Below are 20745 nucleotides of genomic sequence, written 5' to 3'. Positions count from 1 at the left end.
TTTCAGTACCTTGAGCCATCAGTCTGCTGACAGGGGTATCTTGTGTCATACTCAGTGGGGAGGGAGCCTTTGGGGAGTGTGGCCTTGAATCTCTTATCTATAATGGACAACATTAAGATGTGAGGATCCATTTGACTTTAATGCAGCGGTTCATTTATTGGTATGCATATTGCTGCGCTGACCACAGTGCTAGAGGTGGACAGAGAGCTGGAGGGTCTGCTGGAGTTGACTGTGGGTGCTGGTGGGTTGCGTCCAGAAAGGCACAGAGAATTCTCAGAATCTACACAAGCATATAAACAAAACAACACATACAGATTACAGCAGTGTTATAAGAAAATGTAGGGGGGAAAAGGGAAGAAAATCAATAATGAAAGTCAGTGTGGATGTGTACTGCTGGAACAAATCCACATTATCAGGCTTGAAGAGAGTAATTAAGGAAAATCAAAAGAATTAGCTTACCCGATGAGGCGCTCTCCTGAAGTCTTGGGCCACAGTGAGAGCCAACACGAGGCTGGAGGTAGAAAGTGTACCTGCCACAGTAACAACTGGAGGCAGAGAGAGCCACATGCTGGAAATACTGACAGTGATAGAGTAGAGCCTGCAGTGCTGGAAGACCCACTAAAGACACCCCAGACACTTCATCGCGAACACACGGGTGCTGGACAATGAGAGGGCGACAGGAGAATAGATGTTTCAGTATTTAATGCAAACATTATATTTTTATGATGCAATTATGATTCCCATTGAAATTTACAGATTAAAAACAAAGAAATCAAAGAGAGTTGAAGAAAAGGACAAAGTTAAGAGGCTGAGGGCATTCGTTAAGTTGCGCCACTGATGTAAGACATTTCATTCATTTTACAAATGTCACTTCATAGCTACAGGATGACATTTTGTGTCCTAGTTTTATTTTCTTTTTGTTTTTGGATCTTTCTTCTCTTTTCATATAGCCCCTGCACAGCTAGGCAGCAAGTGTAACCGTTTCTGCTTTCTTTTTTTTGCACTTGGCCTGCTTTGTACTTTGCAATGTTGTGTGCATCAGATTCAGTAAACAACAAGCTTTGCTTTTATAAGATAAGAACACACGATACCTCTCCCCCCCCCCCCCCCCCCCCCCAAATTTCTGACTTACAGCCCCCCTGATGAGTAATGGCATGCTGAATTAGTTTGATGTTTTGACAGATTTAAATGTGGTTTTTGGGGTTTTAGTGCAGGAAGCCTGCACCCTCAGTACAGCTTCAGTTCTAGCAACACCCCTGAACCCTGCAGGGCTCAACTAGAGAGGAGAGGATGGTTTGGAATGGAAAGGAGGGACAGAGAGGGGATATAAAGAGAGAAAAACCAAATGAGAGAGAAAGTGAAAACAGTTCATGGTCTATAAAAGCTTTTTAACTGGCTGGCAGATCTGCTGACCTGCCAGTGGGAGTCCTTGGCCTCCTCTGCGTTGGCAGGCATAGGCATCACCAGCAAGTTCTGCAGGATAAATGCAGCCTAGACACACAAACCATTAAAAAAAAAAAAAAAAAAAGGACACAAACATACACACACACAAACACACACTGAGTCAACTTAAACTAAATCAGCAACAGTGCCATCTGCCTTTATTTGGCTGGTAATACATTCAAGTCCAGACTCATTTTCTGACCACTCATTAGGTGAAAATGAAATTTGCTTTCCTTCCACTGAGACATATATACTCTGCAACTCATAGTTTACCTATCACTAATCATCTCTGCATGTTCTATATATTCACCCAAGAGTCCTCAGGTTAAACCATTAGTGATAATAATCAATAACCCAGAATATTTCTGGCTTTAACAGTCAGCACAGTTGCAGTTCAAACACTGTACCTCTCTGCGGACCATGCTGCTCTCCTGTTGATCCAAGAGGATGTTGAGCAATGTGCCCCACAGGCCTCCACTTATGTTCTGACAGCTGGCACACAGAGCCTGGCACCCGTTGGGCATCGAGGATAGAGCTGCACCTAAACTCAAACTGGCAAATCTCACCTGACATGAAAGGATAAACCCACATTTGAAACGAGGAAGAGAGAACACTGAGATGAAGCTTTGTTAAAGAAAAAACAAAACAAAAACATGACATGTTAAAGTTATGGTATAAATCTAATGCAATAAATGTGAATTTGGTCATGGTGGTTTTTATTTTTACTATAATATCATACTGACATTTAAACTGAAAACATAGTCTTCTTTGCCAAGGGAGCCTCTTAGACTGACTTGTGTGGGAAGTCATTTTTGAGCAGTGCATTTGGTACGACTAGCTGTCATGTACTTCCTTTATGCCTGTGAGCTCTTGTGCAACTGTTACAGGGTTCTTCCCCCGCCCCAGAAGCCAAACATCTAAAGCTTTATTTTAAAAACAGACAGGGTTTACAAAAATGAAGGTGAAAAATCAAATGTAAACTCAACTCCTTTACTCTCTTACAGCAAATTCATATATTGAAGCATAAACACTAAATAAACATAGCCCAAAAAGTAAGGACATTTGTGTTTGGTTGATTATTTCGTTGTTGTAACAGTGCTACTTGGCAATAAATTATATAGTTGTCCAATAAACAACACCAAGTCAGTAACAGTCAGTAACAGAATAAGCTGTTTGGAAAATTTTTATTGGGCATAACGCTGCTGCATAACCACAAATGCATTTTCCTTACCATTTAAAGCAACATAAACAGGCCTTCCAACAATATTAGGATTTATTTCCAACAAACAAATAATCAACCGAACACAGTAAACATAGTTTTTGTGTTATGTTTGCATATAAAAGTGGCGCTCATTACCTCTTGGTCTCGGTCCACCCATAACGGGATCAACCATGCTAAACCCAGCTGAGAGGAACTGGCTTCCTCGGCAGCTGCTTCATTCCCCAAAGACCACTGTGGAATCATGTCCTAGTGCAGAAAAAAAAAAAAACAACTTCTGTTTTACTCCAACGTCTTTTAATAATTTGCAGAAAAGTGTTCACTGACTATAAAGACAGTAGGATCTCAATTCTAGAGCATGTTTTTTGCTGTATACTGCAGTATGTTGACACTTGCCTTGTCCTTGTTTTCAGACATCATCTCATGAGACAAGTGAAGCAAGCAGATGACTGCATTCTTGGTAACACCTTTCCCCATAAATGACAAGGAGTTGCCACCCCACTCAACATAAAATGAGGATATCACCTGGGTAGATAACAGAATATATTGGAAATATTATATCCTTATGTGCCCATTAAGACTATGACCCTATCTATCTATCTATCTATCTATATAAAAAGACATAGATACAGTACAGAGGTCGTTCATATTTGGTATGTAGTTGTTATCCAATGCTACACCTACTTTCAGTGTGAACACCAAAGGCACAGTCAGTTGAGTAAACAGAGTAGTTGCTTCTGTGTTAATGCAAACTGTATGCTTGTCATGCAGCCCAATGCATCCAAATGAAAATTAAATACAGCTGAGACTAATTATTTTTGCTTTGGTGTGCCATCAGGATGTGTGGTTGCACATATGAGCAGATGAAGAGAGAGAGGAGCCCAAGGCTTGCTGAGATTTGGGCCTCTACTTTGCCAGAAGGAGGTGGGGGAGGAGTCAATGAAGTGATCTATAGCAGGTGATATGCGAGCGAAAAGGTTAAAAAGCCGACGGTGAAAGAGGAAGATATCTGAATCTGAGAGACCGAAGCTGCCATTACAAATCCTAACTGCAAAAGCAAATTAACCTTCAGTCTCCATTAAATGTTAATTTATGTCAATAAAAGCTGCCCCCCAAATAACAAACAAAAGGCTGTTTCCGTGTAAACAGAACAGTCTGTTCCTTGGGGGTCTTCATTTCAAAGCAAAAATAAATGTGGACACCTCTGTGCTCTGGACTGCTGTGCAAGCTGGTCTACACTGAGTTACGCTATTGTTTTATGGACCGTTGAACAGCTGAACAGATGGAATAGGCAAGGTTGATTAATCTCATCAGCAACTTCACAGTGTGGCATGTCTAATCAATGAATGTTTTTTACCTTTTGTTATTCATGTCCCGTAACCACATTTTTGCTTAATTTTAATTAATTCCACAGAAAGTACTCTGTTTGCCTTTTTCTTCATTTTTGTAGGCATTCTCGTATCTGATGAGAGGGGAGAAGTTTCGGCACTTGCCAATGCAGCGCACGAGCATATGCGCACACACTGTGCAGACACAGAACTTGACACTCATGCCACATGCAAACACAAACTGATGGACAAACACATACCTCTAATAACCCACTGAGATACTTCGAGCAAAGGGAGCTGGGCTCCAGGTCAGGGCAGTGGGAGCTCCAGCCAGGCTGGGCAGTCACGCTGATCATGCCCTGCAGTGTCCTCTCCAGGCTGGGAAGGCCATAAAAACGTGGTGCATCAGACACCCGCAGGCTCTGAAGCAAACGGACGGCCAGCTGGCTCTCGAAGGGGCCGGCTAATGCCAAACATAGCCTGGACAGACAGGAAAGGAGAGAACGAGAAAGACGAGCAAATCAGGCAGAAAAAGAGTGACAAAGACTGAATTATTTATACTTAGCATTACAAAAAGATATTTTGTATAACTTAAAAGTTAAAATTATTTAATCTAAAAAAAGAACCACTGGCTGTCATATGTGACTTCACCAAAGGAAGCCACAAGTGTGTCTGTGTGAAAATCTACCTGTCAGTGGTGTGTGACAGGCAGCGGAGTAAGGTGTTAAAGAAGTGGGTGAGCTCTCTCTGCAGTCTTTGGCTCACATGGTTCTTCACTTCTTGATGCTCCCCTGTGCTCTTAGTTGAGGTCTGGGTCTCCACACCAAGCAGCAAATTCAGTAGAGACACAGCATCCTGGAAGATACGGATGCCGTTGAATTGTACGTAATTATTTTAAATTCACCCCCATAATTTGTGCATTCCTAGCTAGTAGTGTTGAGTGTATTTACTTTAGTTATAGCGGTTTTAAACTGAAGGGAGAAAAGAAAAACTGACTTATGGAGTATTATGGAGAGAAGGGCGAGAAGTGTATGTAACCAACCACCTCCTTCTCTCCCTAAAAACCTGCCTCTGCAATGCCAAACAGCAGAATTTCATACTGAGCAGTGCACACAGAGTGGGTAGTTAATCCAAGTCTATGAAGTGACAGATGTTCCTGAAACAGCTCAGTAATTACAGAAAAAGTCAGAGCAGCACTGCTCACCCCTGCCAGGCATTCAGTGTGAGTCTTCGTTAGCTGCCAGGGGAGGAATTATTGTTTACACACACATTAATGAGAAAGCCGAGGTGAAACTGATTAAATCCTAAAAGCAGCACTGAAAAAGTGAGATGATTTTTCTGTTAAGGTATATTAAAAAAAAACTATGAATGTGACTTTGTTTTAAGGAAATAATCTCTGCCACAGGCCTGAGGTAGAAAGCTACAAAACTATTTTCAGTTATGAAAAAGTAATATGGTTGTGCGACGGTGTGTGTGTTTGTGTCTGAGTGATTTATATGTGTGTGTGTTTGTGTCTGAGTGATTTATATGTGTTTGTGTGTGAGTGATTTGATATTTATAGCTTTCTGCTTCTAACCAGATTACCAGCTAATGGAAACACATACACACATATTTTAATGGCACTAACAAGGTGAGCTATGGTGTGACACATAAATAAGATGAGTAAGGTATGTATGGATAAGATGGCCACTAGTTTAATGGGAAACTAGAGTGCTCAATGAATCCATAACTAAAATAATGTGTACACGCTGTGCCAAAAAACTAGGAATTAACTAAAGGAAAATGGCTGGACATTAGTAAGATAAGATAAGATACCTTTATTAGTCCCACAAGGGGAAATTTCATGTTAAGGCTGCCGACCTACTGCACACAATGGCGGCGCCATCTTACCCTCCGACCACACATACATTACACAAAAACATCACATGGGGAAGACAGGTCAAAGAGGTATAACAATGGAAAATGCACCACATGAGGAAAGATAAGGAGAAAAAAAATAACTCCCCCCAGACTGAGCTCCAATAGGGAGATCAGTTTGAGAACAAAAAAAACAAATACACCAGAGAAACACACGACAAGCAACAGGGATGGGTGAAGGGTGAGAGACAGCCAATGTAGACAGTACACCCGGGCCTGCAGCCTATGCGCTGGTCTCCTTGATCCACCGTCAGCATCGGAAGGGAATAAGCGTCGAAGGCATTTGGAGAGGGGGGGGATGAGTGTACATCAGCATGTGCATATATCTCTGTATGTGTATGTGTGTGCGTGTCCAGAGTTCAGCTGAGACAGTGTCCTTCGCCCTGCCAGGCTAAGTAAACAGTAATCACTACAAACTCTGTGTAGCTGTCTGTGTTTGAACCATGCTAAACAGCATAGCTCCTGTTAAATAAAATGAAACTATAATGATTTTTTTTAAAGTGAGGTTTTTCTTTCACACATGTCATGATGTGTACCTGGTTGAGAAGCAGCTCCAGTATCCAGCGCAGGTCCTTGTCCTCTGAGTCGGCCGCAAATTCAGTGTGAATCCGCGTGAAGTAGGCATTCAAAAATGCAATGATGCCCACCAGCAACCTTTCATCCTCAACACAGGCTGGGCGCACTTGGAGAAACCTGCAGGAAAGAAGAGGAAGAGAAAGAGACAACATTAGAAGAAAAACATGGTTGAGAAGGATAATAACATTGATTGAGTAACACTGATCAGATCAGAGAAATAACTGACATATCGGAGTGTGTGTTTATGGAGACTTATTCCAAAATGTATTCATTGTTACTGAAGTATTACATTTCATTCATCACTTTTTAGTACCTTGTTGTGTCCTCCTTTTGTCTTCAGACCTACTTTAATTCTCCTTCTTCTTCTTCGTGGCACAAATTTATCAAGGTGCTGGAAACATTCCTCAGAGATTTCGGTCCATACTGACATGCTACCATTACACAGCTACTGCAGATTTGTTGGCCTCACCAGCAATGACCCTCAGGTAGGCTGTGGTGTTTAAATAACACTCAGGTGGTACTAAGGCTACGTTCACACTACAGGCATCAAATCCGATTTTTTTGACCCCATGCGACCCATATCCGATCATGGTATGACAGTGTGAATGGCACAAATCTGATATTTTCAAATCCGATCTGGGTCACTTTCGTATGTGGTACTGAATCCGATACATATCCGATGTTTCAGAAAGCAACTACTGTGTGAATGGTCAAGTCGCATTAAATCCGTCTTTTACGTCACTGACACAAGACAGACGCCAATTATCAGCGCCGGAGAAGTGCCCGAGAAGACATCGCGAACGCTTCCTGGCCATCCGGTGAAACTGCTGGGAAGACAACGTTGGAGAAACGTGAACATTTTATTTGTACTGCACAATCTGCAGATTCTGACAGAAATCTGCAACTATCCTTTGAAGCCCCGCTCCTCTAAAACAGCAATAAGGATAATTATTAGGTTATTTACATTATTATGTAAATAACAAAATAACTTAAAGCAAAAATTGGGAAACGTGAAGTCCGAAGTCTTTATATTAAGGGCCATCAATCAAACAATACTGTTTGGTCTGGGTCTAAACAGAGCGCGTTGTGTGTGACATCTTCTTTTGCGCATGCGGGCCGCTTTGAGCGTTCACACTAGAGCGCGTTTGCTGTCGCATTTTATTTGTAGTGTGAACGAGCAGACAAAAAAATCGGATTTGATCAAAAAATCGGAATTGAGCATTAAGACCTGCAGTGTGAACGTAGCCTTAGTGACCCGTAGTGTGCCAAGACAAAAAATATGCTTTACACTATTACACCACCAGCAACCTGAACACTTCAGCCATATCTGTGTGACTAAATGCACTGGAATACCATCATGTGATTGACTGATTAGATATTTGCGTTCATAAGCAGATGAACACGCGTACCTAATAAAGTGGCAGATGAGTGTCTATGCCTCACTCAGTTTTGCTAAATACCCATTTCCAAAACAAAAAACTGGGAACCTGTGTAAATATAAATAAACACAATGCTTCCAGCTTATTCAGATCCTAAATTAAGGGAGAATAGTTCAAAAAACATTTATACAATGTTGAAAAAATACATGTTTATTTTGAATTTGATATCACCCACTCATTCGGCTAAGCTTATATCTGTGTTGCATCACCATTTCTTTCAACAACACTCTGTAGGTGTTTAGGAATTGAGGACACCAGTTGCTGTAGTTCTGAGAGCACAATGTTTTTCCATTTTTGCATTCTTAGGATTTGAGCAGACCAACATTTCAGGGCTTTCTTTGTCATATTTTCAGTTTCATAATGCGCCAAATGTGTTGAATGGATGACAAGTCTGAGCTGCAGGCAAGTCAAATTAGCACTCTTACTACAGAGTCATGCTGTTTTAATGCATTCACAAATGTCACTTGGCATTGTTTTGCTGAAATAAGCAAGTTGAAAAAGACATTGTCTGAATGGAAGCGTACGCTGCTCCCAGACCTGAATATATTGTTCAGGTCTGTGCTCAGTTTTTGCCTGTGCTACAACATAAAGTGCATTTTTAAAAGTATAAACATTTCACATCTCATTTTCCATATTTGACATATTGCCTATACAGAATTTGAATCCTTGAATTCTATCTTTATTTACATTTTACACACAGGATTACATTTATTGGTTTTGGTAACAGTGGTAAAAGTTCATAAATCCTTGATCATAATTATCTAGTGTACCTGGTCACTGCAGCCTGCCAGCTGAGGGAGTGAAGCGTCTCCCTGCATCTGTAGGTGGGAATGTGTGGGAATGCCAGCCTGTCAATCAACAGGTAGATGCTGAGCCTGGAGAGAGCAGAGGCCACAGAACTGTGCCCTGATGCGGTGACGATGGCCTGGATACAATCCTGCAGCGCAGTGGGAAGGTGCACTGCCTTCAGCCACAAAACTTGTGTTTCTGACAGCTTTAAGTCGGGATGGAATCTGAGGGGAATAAAATGTTAATGGTTTAAAAATGTATATATTCCAAATTAAAGCGCATGACTACTGATGAGCTGGCAAGTTTATTGCTTAAGCAGCAGCCTCAGAATCACCCTAATGACTGCATTAACAGTCATATTTGATCACCAGTCTAGTGGGATGAGACATTTATGATTCATCAGAAGTTTTGAGAATTTCTTACAACTGATTAAAGCAGAGGTAGCCATGTTTTTTTTCGAGTGTGGTAACAAAAAAAACAACAATATCTGAAGCTGATCGCTTTGATACATAGCTATACTTCACATAAACACTAAGTACAAAGAAGACACCCGTCTATTTTATTGACTAATCAATCTTAAACAAGTGCTGTTTTCCCCAGTCACAGCATTGTGTGAAATTCAGTTTAAGATGGACTAATCCATCCATGGTGTGCTTCAAACATCTGTGCTGTAATCAAGCTGGTTGAATTTGGGAGAGACACTCTCATTTGTTTGAATTAGGTCACATTAGAAGTAAATGAAGACAGATGAAACACAAGATGGCAAGACTGAATTTAAAACTTCACCGCAATGCTCTACAACAGGGAATGTTTTAAAAGAGTGATATCTATAACTCAAAGCCTTTTCTCAAAAAAGAAAAAAAAATCCTGTCACAGAATTATTTCTCAGGTAAGTTTCTTTGGCAGTCTACTAGAGTAAGGAAACATATATTTGCTTGACACAGAAACATTCATCTACCATGGTGTCCAATCTCTAATTTAATCCTAATTTTTAAACACAAAAAAAGAACACACATGAAACGCATTAGTACAATGGCCACACCTAACATTTGCACATATACAGTTGGAAATATGAAGGAGCTTACTCGTTGACATCTCTAGCAACGCCACAAAGCCCCTGAAGGAGATTATCTATCCCAGAATGCCACGCAGTGTTCCAGGCCACCTGTAGGGCTTGGCGGGCAGGGTTAAGAGTTTGGAGGTCAGACGAAGGCACCAGTACGCAGCAGTACGGACTAACAGCATGATGACTTGCTGCCTGAAATGGAACGTTGTACCTTGAAGAAAGATTAAAAACAAAACTGTGAATATTGTCTGTCAAGTGTTTTAATGACAGGGAAGTAAAAAAAAGTGGCAACGAAGCACAAGGCAATATTTAACACTGCTGCTGACCTCCAGAAGTTTATGAAGGTCTTACCTGCGTGTTACTGCCAATGGCAGGGAGAATGGTGTGACGCTCACTTCTGTGGTGGATGTATCAGACCTGATGACAGAAAAAGAGCACTGCAGTATTAATAGGATGAACATTAACGCATGCACAAATGGAAATTTAAAGAGAAGAAAATTATGCTCACCACAAGTCAGTGCTGGCGATCTCGTCAAATAGCAGTAAACTCATCAGAACAGCAATCTCACTTCCATCGCTTTTGTTCTCCTTTAATATCAACGATGCTATAATGAAGACCAAAATAGGCAATTTACATAACAATGACATCCAGAACTTTATCACTTGAGTCCATAAGAAGATTACAGAAGTAGTATTTATATTGTAAGAATTTATTTGCGAAAGTAAACTTGCAAACACATTTCTTATTAAATGTAAGACTCCACTGAATTTAAAATGTGGTTATGTTTAAAACACTGCATATCTTTTGCATGAATAAATTTCAATAAAGCTCTATTTTCTGTCTAGACCTGACTAAAACCATTACACAAATATACATAAAATTACTTGAATTTAATGTCTTTTAATTTATAAATCGAGTTACATTTTAGCTCAAATTTATGCAACAAATATTAGAGCTGCTGTATATATTACCAACTACTATTAAGACTAAGCTGTTAAAAGTGCACTGCTGCTGAGCCGAGCTCTGTGGCAACAAGTTGCATCATACTAATATGCTACTTACTACAGTGTGACAGCATGGTTAAAAGCTATGCATCAGTGGATGACTTGAGAATATGGCCCCGAGCTACTCGACACAATGTGTGTAGCTGTTATTTAATGAGTTGTCTTGTGAATGTACCCCTGAGCAGTGTGAGGAGCAGGAGCTGCCGCTGTGCCAGGCTGTGCCTCAGAGATGGATCAGCATACACCAGCTTTCTCAGGATACATACACAAGGCTCCAGCAGACAATCAAACCTCTGGGGAAAACAGCAACATACTCACTCGGTGTTTAATTGCAAGGAAAACACAAACAAAGCCACACACTGTCTGTCTGCCTCGCCTTGTTCTGCCTCTCACAAATGCACAGGATTTCTTTAGTTTCAGTTCGCATAAGCTATACCTAAATTCTGTGACTGTGAAGGTTGCAGGCAAGGGAGGTTGGGAACAAATACAAGTCATTCTCTGTAGCCCTGTTACTCCACATCCATGTAGCGAGACATGTTGGACGATTACCCTCGGCAGTTTCTGATTAAAAGCCTGGGAATGGTCAGCAGACTGCATCAACTACAGGCCAGGAATCACTGCTGATCAGGGCCTGTCTGACAATATTTATACACGCCATTTCATCCTTCTATCATCCACGGCTCAGTGGTTTTCCTGCATCCACACATGAACTCGCGTGAACACATATAAACATGGACATATACATAAACGAGACAACATGTGACTTTATATATTTGGGTTATTGAGTTTCAATAGTAACTGTTTCAGTAAGCATCTACAGTCTGTTTCTTCTATTTACCTTGTTGCCATTTACACACTCCATAATTACAGAAAGGACTTTATCTGTTATTCCAAGGTTCTTTAGTACTGGGTGCATTGCTGTGTCTAAAGGGGAAGAAAGAAAACCGTTCAATATATGTCAAAACACACACACAGACACACACACAGACACAGTAAAGTATTGGGAAACAACAAACACTGGTGCCCTTACCACAAATTGTAGTTTTAACACAGCGTTTTGCTTATCACAGACTTTTATAATTGATTTACATTTTAGTGAATGCAGTTTTTGCAAAGCTTTTTCTGGGAGTAATAACACATTCAAATCATCAATTATCCAGATGTAAATTAACATCTCTAAATCCTTGTATAATCAAATTCTAAAACTGGCCTGGATGTGCCACCAAAGTCAGTGTTTCCCAATAAAAAAATCATTTCAATAAAAATAAAAAGCATTTTTTTCTGAAGCAAAGCATTCTCACAGTGGAATAGCAGTGTATCTGAAAACCACCAGGGTTTTATTCATTACAAGCCTAAGGAACAAGTTCTGTCATTTTGCAGGGAAGTTCCAACTTTTGAGAGCTGACAATAAGGAACAAAATCTGTCTAACTTTTGCAAAACATTATTTGCTGTTTGATAAGCTGAGGATTCATCTTTTCTATGAGCATTTGATTTATTCCAGCTCAGTGTGACAGTTTCTGATGCTGTTTTGCTGCTCTCATCTGCTCTCAGTGGCACCATGCATGTGTCTCCAATACATGTTTGTGTAACAGACACACGGAGCAGAGGAGCTGATGACAATTTACCAAGTTACTGTAAGTAAAACTTGCAAAGACTAACATTTTATTCTGTGCAAATGGTCAGCTGACGATGACAGTTTTTTGAGATAATGTGGATTACTGAATATAGCCCATGCTTTCTCCCCCTCTCTCGCTTGAAAGAGCTGAATGTAGACAGTACATTTCCTTCTGTATAATAATATGATACAGAAGGAAACAATAACAATCTATTAGTTATTAATCTTTGGCTCTCTTCCACAGTGTGTCTCTTCTCTCACCCTCATCCGGTCGCAGATGGCCGACCCTCCCTGAGTCTGGTTCTAACTGAGGTTTCTTAGTCTTAAAAGGGAGTTTTTCCTTCCCACTGTCACCATGTGCTTGCTCTTGGGTCGTCTAATTGTTTGGGTTTTCTCCATATCATTGAATTCTCTTCACCTTATAATATAATGCACCATGAGGTGACCGTTGTGATTCAGAGCTACATAAATAAAATTTTTATTTTTGCATTGGACTGTATAGCCAGAAAACTTGTTGTTGGGGCTCACACATGTGGATTGGAGCAGGTATCCAAATGGTGAAGCAGCAATATTAGCACAATTCACATGCCAAATAAGACAAATTGATACATTAAATGTGTGAGTTATACATATGTGTAAAGTATATGTAGAGGGTGGAGCATAGCCTACACGAGTGATTGATGTCACTTGGCGTTCTTCTGTTGCTCTGCAATTTAGCTGCCAAAACACAAGTCAGCAGTGGAGTTTTCCTCCAGATGATAAAAAAGATGGCATAAGAAGTAGCTGGAGTAGTAACTTAGGATTAAATGGCAGTAATGAACGGGCCAATCAAAGTCATCGTAACTACATGTTGACACAACTCACATTCCTAGAGTAGTGCACGTTAGATCATAGTTTAAGTTATGGCGTTGAGTTTTAAAAAGGTCTGCGATTAAGACATACCTATGATGCAGATTCAATGCAAGAGCACAAATCTTAAGCTACTTAAGACATGAAGGGATTACTATAGTTGAAAAAAAAGAAGCTTCTAAATATGTAATTTTGAGGAAAAAGACAATGACAGAAGGAACTTGCAAACGAAGGCTAATAAGTTGCTTTTACAAGCTTTAACCTGCCAGAACAAATATTTAACTTGGAAAAATATTAAAATCAGACAAAAGATGAGTTTATAATACTACTTTAAATATAGCTTTTACAGATATCTCACCTTGTAGCACCACAGAAAGCTGTTCTGCAGCTGATCTTTTCAAGGTGATATCAACCATGTCTGAGTAGAGGATACTAAACAGCTTCTCAACAGATTCCACCTAAGACATAAAATAAACACATAGGTAAGCACTTACTTTTCTGAGTGCACACATCAGTTTTGTGCTATGTATGCAGGATTATACCTTTAGAACAGACTTCTTGCTGGTATCAAGTGTGATGTCTAAAGGGTTTTTAAGGCAGAAGAGGTTGGGGAGTGAGGCAATCATGTGTTGATCCAGTTTTGGCCGGGCTGTATTTGAATCGTCACTTCCAGTGAGGTGGGGCAGGAATTGCTGTACTGCTGCTATTCTCACACTGTTAATAATGAATAATGAAAGAATATAAGCAGGTGTAGTTAAGGACTTAGAATTGCTGCAAAACAACCTAATTCATGCGATGAAGCAAAAAAAACAAAACAAAAAAAACATTTACAGTTTGATTTTTCAAACAACAACTCAAGAAATAGCTGGCAGTGGAGGTGGCGGCTCTATTACTTGCTGCCAGAATTTACCAGGGCTTCTCTGGTGTTGATTTCCATTTCTATCAATATTCATAGATTGGGACCGGATGAGAAAGTGTTTTACACAGGCCTCGAAGAGCATTTGGTTGACATGACAAGCACCTGACAGCAACACAGAGGCCTAATATACCCACCACAAGTTGGAGAGTACATTTTCAGGCTCTTGAGTCTTGTCTGGCTAACAAATAATCCCGAGAACCGACGTCAAAATCATCAAACAACTCCACAAAAGGAAAACGGAAAAAAGAAAAGAAACATGCCAGACATCCAAGAACACTCATCACAGGCACAAACACACACATTTCTGATATGCACACAATTCCGGGCAGGCTCAAAATGCTCAAACGAGCACAGAGAGAAACAACAAGAAAGAGCAACAAAGGAAAGACCCAGAGAAGAGACTCACGCGGGCAGCTTAGTGAAAAGGAGTCGCAGTGCCGCCTTTAGTTTGGCTGTACTTGGGAACACACTGTCTCTTGCCATGTCCGACATGTCACTTATCAGCAGGACGCAGTTTCCCAGTGACTCCTCGGTGCTGGCGTAACCCTGCCGCACACAGACACACAAACACACACAATTCTCAAGACTGCCTTGGCACACAATAAAGCAAACAATGGGGAATTCCAGCAAAGCGGTGCAAAAGTAAATAAAATATGCATCACTTTGATTACGGGTGGTTTCGTTTTGTCTCTTGTTGACATGGTGGGCCCATCTCTGAATGGCCTTCTTGAATTAAATCACACTTGACAGCCTAGTCAAAGCCTCATGTATATTCATGAAGAATTTCCTGGCTTTCTGTTGCCTGGAACTGAACAATTAATAAAAAGTTTTTGTTTCTCTTCCCCCTCCACTCAAAAAGGAAACAATATAACAGAATATGTAAATGAGAAAATAACCAAATTTTTCTCACTGGCAGCTCAATGCACAGTCTTTGTGGTCCAAGAGTGCTAATATTGCACTTTTGATCATAGCTGTTCTCATTGTGGGCAACATACACCCATTCTTCCCTTCCATAAATATTGTTTAATAAGCTCCAAATGAGATGTGCGCTTTATGAGCTCTGCAGTGCAAATACTACTGAGCCTCTGAAGAGATTACAACACCTGTAATATGGGCATGACCGGGTAAAGTGCCTCATTGAATCTGTCCCAGGCTGATGCTGTCATCATCAATCGTCCCTTGAGCAGGAATAGCAGGATATCCTTGGCAAGAGCATTCACCTATAGATCACAGGTAAAGTGCTGAGTTCACAAAGGCATTGCTGATAAAACATCTACTAACAATTACTCCATGTGACAACTTTGAAATGTCTAAATAATTACACAGGTTTAGCATGTAATGTCCAACCCCCCCCACCCCCCACCCCCAACAAACCCCTCTGCTTTTAATCTCATGATTACCTGCTGTGAGTGACTGTACTCCATTATCAGAATGAGCTCTCTCAAGGGTCTAAAACTTGAAAGGTATAAGTAGTATATTTACCTTTTGTGCCGAATCTTGGAGTCCAAAGGTGCTTATTTCATAGAGCACCCTGTGGTGGAGAAGGAAGCTAACTCCAGCACATGCCCCTGGTTCCTGACGTGTCGCATTCTGGATGCCAAGGCAGTCCTAGGGGTATATGTAATCACACCAGAGCACATCATAAATTATCACTATTCTCACTTGTGCTCGCATATAAGAGTTTCAATTCACTTTAAATGTAGAAACTCACTCTAGTCAGTAATTGGCAAAATGAAAAGAAAGACTGATTTCAAATGTCAAGTGGGTTTTTTATAGTGGCCTGTCAAAGAGCCGTGACTCATCCATCTTCATCCCACTTATTTACATATGGGTGCCCCACTAAACAGGCTCACATTAAGGCTATATCACACTCATATATTTTAACCATGACCCTCCGCACTCATCCAAACAATGACTGTCTATATAAGATGGCTTGCTCTAACCTTGACCAGGTTTAAAGTGCATTCATATGTTTCTGTCTTGACGGGCAGTAAAGGATGGGCCAGCAGCTTGAGGAGGAGTTTCTGGCTCTCCGTTTGGAGGAGGGGACTGGGCTGTTCAAACTTCCACCTATAAGAAGATAATCAAATGGATTTTAACTAACTTCGTTAGCAAAAAAAAAAAAAAAAGTCATTACTATGACCGACTTCAGATCTGATGTCTTACAGATAAGAGCAAATGTGAACACATTCTTTGATGATAGGCAAGTGCTGGTGAAATGGAAGGCCATCTATGGCTTGGTCTGCCAGCTCCACTAACTCCAGCCAATTCTTCTCCCCCTTGAGAAAAAAAAAATACAATGCTTAATTAACAGTCAAGTAGTGATGAGATACAGTCTGAAAAGACTTCACTATAGTCATATATAATCATATACTTTGTTCAGGGATAACATTATGACCACCTGCCTAACACTGTGTTGGTCCCCATTTTGCTGCTAAAACGGCTCTGACCCACTGAGGCACGGACTCCGCTAGACCTCTGGAGGTGTGTTGTGGAATCTGGCACCAGGTCTGATCCACTTCCATGGATCCGACGTCTTTGTCTGGCACATCCCAAAGAGGTTTGATTGGCATCTGCACAATTTTTAGGTCAAGTCAACGCCTCAAACGTGTTGTTGTGTTTCTAAAACTATTCCCGACCCGTTTTTGTTTTGTGACAGGGCGCACCATCCTGCAGAAAGAGGCCTATGGGAATATGGGGTAACACCGTTTTCACGAAAGGCTATACGTTGTCTGGACCTGAGGTAGGTGGTGCATTTAGAAGTAACTTCCACATGGTTGCCAGGACACGAGGTTTTCGTAGCAGTATACTGCCCAAACCGTGACACTGCCTCCATCGACTTGCCTTCTTCTCATAGTGTATTCTGGTGCCAGGTGTTCCCCAGGTACATTCTAAGATGCACCCGGCCAGCCATGTGACGGGAAAGAAAATGTGATTCATCAAACCAGCCAATCTTCTTCAATTGCTCCAGCCTTTGCTCCCCACGTGCATCAATGAGCCGTGGCCACCCATGACCTTGTCCCTGGTTCAGCACTATTCTTCGTTGGACGACTTTTGATAGACACTGACCACTGCAGACTGGACACAGATATATAGCTACAGTTTTGGAGATGCTCTGACGTGTTGCCTAGCCATCACAATTTGATCCTTACACTCAAATCCCTACGTTTGCCCATTTTTCCTGCTTCTAATACATCACCTTTGAGATAATCACGTTTACTCGCGTCACCTGTCAGTTGTCATATTGTTATGCCTGATCAGTGTGTAGTGTATCCATATATATATACGTATAAAGGATGCCTAGTATTTGTATTTGATGTGGTGATTATACCTCTGCTTGTGCTTCCCTGAGAAAGATGCAAGTGGATTCCATCCAGAGGGCAGCTCGGGTCACCCTCTTGTAGATTTCATGGCTGTCTGAGTTCACCTGCTCCAAGTAGGCCACTGCTGTCTCTTGCATGCTGGGTAACAAACTTCCCAATGATGTGTCCAAGCATAAGTGGAAAAGAGCTGTTGCAGTGTTTTCTGGGAGATTGTCACTAGCCTGTGTGATGTTCACAGAATGATTAACTTTCAAATGGAAAACAGTAACTGAATCAAAGTGATTCTGTCACACAAGCACACACACCTTCTCGGGTGGGAGGATGGTCTGTAGGAGTTTAATGGTAAATATGGCAGCGCCTATGTAGGCTATTCTATGGTGAACCAGAGAATTGTTGGGAATATCCACTGAACAGCTGTGCTGATAGCTCAGTATATCCCCCAGTAGCTCCATGCAGGTATGCAGCTTCTCTTTCTAAAATAAACACAAGCAAAAATGTAGACAAACACACACTGCCACACAAACGCACCAATACGTGCACATGTACTCGCACTGTGTGAATGTTCACACACACTCAAGACACAGCTTCTGGCTGCGAGCCAAGAGAAAAATTGTTCGTTCCAGGGGTTAGGAATTGAATGTAATCAGATTTCAGGGTTATTTTGGGACGAGATACAGATCCACCCTATCTCTGTATGAATAAATTGGAACAATCTATTCTCAGCCACTTTGTTCTGGGTGTAAAAATTGTTCAATGGAAGATGAACACCAGCAGGGGGCAGTACATGCCCTCTGCATTGCTGAGACGGGCATGAACAGTTTGGACCATTCCCACAGGAAAAACCTAGAGGTTTGGCACACAAAAGCTGCTCTCCACATAAAGATGACAAAATAGTTCTCAGGCTGCAAGGCTCTGGGCATGTATTAAACAGCAGAGGGCCACAGGGGTCTGGACTTGACAAGTGTGTAAATCCCCCTGCAGAGGAACATACCCTTTAAAACAGCCATGCAAGATAACAAATGATTCTGCATGGTAAAAAAAAATACACCTGTTTAACACACTCTATTGTGTGGACTTTATGCATGTAATAAATGAAGACATTTACTAGCCCTGCAATTCTGTGCTGGGATAAACCCAAGGGTACAGATGGGAAGTTTGTATGTATGCAAGAAGTGCTTTATAACCAGCAGAAAGCCTCTGTAACCTTTATATAACACATAACGCTCAATCACGTGCCCGCAGTTCTCCTTGACAGTCGAGTACCGTATGCCTGTGTGTCTGTGGCAAATTGTCTGGTGGCCAAGTCAGTTCCCCTTTTCACTGAAGTGTCTATTCATCTACATAAGAGGCTGTCATGAGTTGTGTTGACTTGCCAGCTCCATCCCCGCCAGGCTGCGATCGTCCCAGACCAGCTCACAAACGCTGTCCCCAAGCAGGAGGACAGTGTCACACAGGAGCTCCAGGACGCGATGGAAAGCATGCAAACCTTCTAAGAAACAGCAGAGTGAGAGAGAAAACAAAGCAAGAGCGGAAGAAATGTTTTGACGTGATCAAATAACAATGGAGAGAATCCAGTCAATGTAGAGAAACAGGTGAGGGAATCTTAAGTTCAAAAAATTAAAACAAACAAACCATTGAGACTGAGATTATTGATTAATGGCTTAAAAAAATAGTTTTACCACTCATATTTTACCAAATAAGATCATTTTTTTAAAAAGACAAGCATACTGACACTTACCTGTCTTAAGCAGTGGTATGGCACACTCCATAGAGGCAACAGTAAACTGAGCCAAAGTGAGCTGCCGCAACTGCAACTCCAACACATCTTCTACACCCAGATCAGGAAGCTTCACATGGGCCACACCTGCAGGTGAATGAGCCATCTGTCTGGGGGTCTGGACTGCTCCTCCACTTCTGTGTGAGCTGCCACTGGATGAATTGCACACAGACGGAAAGACAACTGTAAATTTGTGATCTGTTCTTGGACCATTCAAATGCAAGGAGTGACGTATCCGCTGTATAGGGATGGAACATAAAAATGAATATGCCATCACATGAATCAAACCTGATTTTCAAACACTACAGACCGGCCGCTAGAGGGCTCCTAGTGTTGTTCATATTTAGAAGAACATCCTTCACAGTCTTTCTTTTCTTTCACACTGCTTTATCGTCTTGTGTGGGCTGCTGGCGTCACTAGTGATTTTGTCATTATCAAAGCCGCAGAAAACCCTACTGTGCACAAATTCTCAAAGAAATGTAAGACTCACTTCTTAAGCCTAATGAAAAGAATCGAAAATGTCGAATCACGTCAAGAATATCATTTCTACAAGCAAGGTAGAATGACTAACGTAATACCACGCACGCCTCAGAAGTGTGACAAAAAGCTAAAGGGAGTCTCTACTCTAGGTGCCAATATGATTACTAACATCTATGCAAACAATACCTTAAACAAGAAAAGATACACAAAAAGAGACAAATTTTTATTGTTTTTTTTAACTATATATTTCAAACATACAGTCATGTCGATTTCATACACGTACCTATTAGAAGCTGCGTCTCCATCTTGACCATCTCCTCTGGCTCTCTGGCTTGTGCGTCCCACTAAAGAAGGCCGGGGAGAGCACTCGGACCCAGGAGAGGAGGCCCCCGAACGCTGGGTCCCCAGAACCTCCTGGGTGTAGAAGGACGAGTTCTGAGAAACTGGATCTACACACCCACAAATAAATAAAACAAATAAGTTAAATGCTTTGATATTTGTTAGACATTGATTTGTGAATATAAAAATTAGGAATTCACGTTGTGGAAGCAATATGTTCTAGATCAGTCTTAGACTTGAGTTACTAGAAAAATACAGCTGATTAACGGAGGTGATAGATACCAGGTAGTGATTTACTTATATAAGCATGCAAAAATAGCTGAAAAATCACCACATAGATGACAGTGGAAGATATTGATATCATTATTTAAAAACAAGTAAAAAGGGCACGCTACCTTGTTTTGCAGAGTAGAAGCTTGGGTCTTGATGAAAGCGCAGCCGCCTTCTTAATCCCACACAAAGCTGCCGGAGACATGAAAGAGCCGACAAGTAGATGTAGCCTGACTCCTCTTTACCTCGACCCAGCCTCAATAGGGACAGAAGGCTCTGCAAATGGAACGGGAGATTAACAGCATAACAGATTACATTACTGCTAAGGTGTTCAGTGGATGAACACCTTGTAATAGCCAATAAAAGTTTATTGCAAATGTGTAAAAACTG

At 41.2% G+C, this 20745-nt stretch overlaps 1 protein-coding gene across 3 annotated transcripts in view; it reads right to left on the bottom strand.

Moving 5' to 3' along the window:
- Window positions 1-20745, bottom strand: part of rttn (rotatin) — a 34556-nt gene that overhangs the window by 10453 nt on the left and 3358 nt on the right. For 2 of the 3 annotated variants that reach the window (XM_085172197.1, XM_085172199.1), the window contains exons 7-35: window positions 20481-20631; window positions 20030-20195; window positions 19228-19418; window positions 18859-18978; window positions 17795-17958; window positions 17498-17710; window positions 16333-16445; window positions 16110-16236; window positions 15649-15774; window positions 15270-15386; window positions 14573-14712; window positions 13790-13961; window positions 13606-13705; window positions 11621-11706; window positions 10958-11075; window positions 10286-10382; window positions 10129-10194; window positions 9797-9988; window positions 8693-8935; window positions 6444-6600; window positions 4679-4845; window positions 4251-4470; window positions 3059-3187; window positions 2801-2911; window positions 1851-2009; window positions 1414-1491; window positions 460-658; window positions 183-280; window positions 10-97 (exon numbers count right to left, since the gene is read on the bottom strand). In XM_085172197.1, coding sequence (XP_085028323.1) covers window positions 10-97; window positions 183-280; window positions 460-658; window positions 1414-1491; window positions 1851-2009; window positions 2801-2911; window positions 3059-3187; window positions 4251-4470; window positions 4679-4845; window positions 6444-6600; window positions 8693-8935; window positions 9797-9988; window positions 10129-10194; window positions 10286-10382; window positions 10958-11075; window positions 11621-11706; window positions 13606-13705; window positions 13790-13961; window positions 14573-14712; window positions 15270-15386; window positions 15649-15774; window positions 16110-16236; window positions 16333-16445; window positions 17498-17710; window positions 17795-17958; window positions 18859-18978; window positions 19228-19418; window positions 20030-20195; window positions 20481-20631 — 4108 coding nt within the window. The remainder of the gene's footprint in view (window positions 1-9; window positions 98-182; window positions 281-459; window positions 659-1413; window positions 1492-1850; window positions 2010-2800; window positions 2912-3058; window positions 3188-4250; window positions 4471-4678; window positions 4846-6443; window positions 6601-8692; window positions 8936-9796; window positions 9989-10128; window positions 10195-10285; window positions 10383-10957; window positions 11076-11620; window positions 11707-13605; window positions 13706-13789; window positions 13962-14572; window positions 14713-15269; window positions 15387-15648; window positions 15775-16109; window positions 16237-16332; window positions 16446-17497; window positions 17711-17794; window positions 17959-18858; window positions 18979-19227; window positions 19419-20029; window positions 20196-20480; window positions 20632-20745) is intronic. The other variant, XM_085172198.1, reaches the window with a different exon arrangement.

This window comes from Neolamprologus multifasciatus, chromosome 9 (genome assembly GCF_963576455.1).
Source record: "Neolamprologus multifasciatus chromosome 9, fNeoMul1.2, whole genome shotgun sequence".
In the NCBI taxonomy this organism is placed as follows: domain Eukaryota; kingdom Metazoa; phylum Chordata; class Actinopteri; order Cichliformes; family Cichlidae; genus Neolamprologus; species Neolamprologus multifasciatus.
Note: the sequence above shows the minus strand (reverse complement) of the source record. Positions and strands in the feature narration are given on the sequence as shown.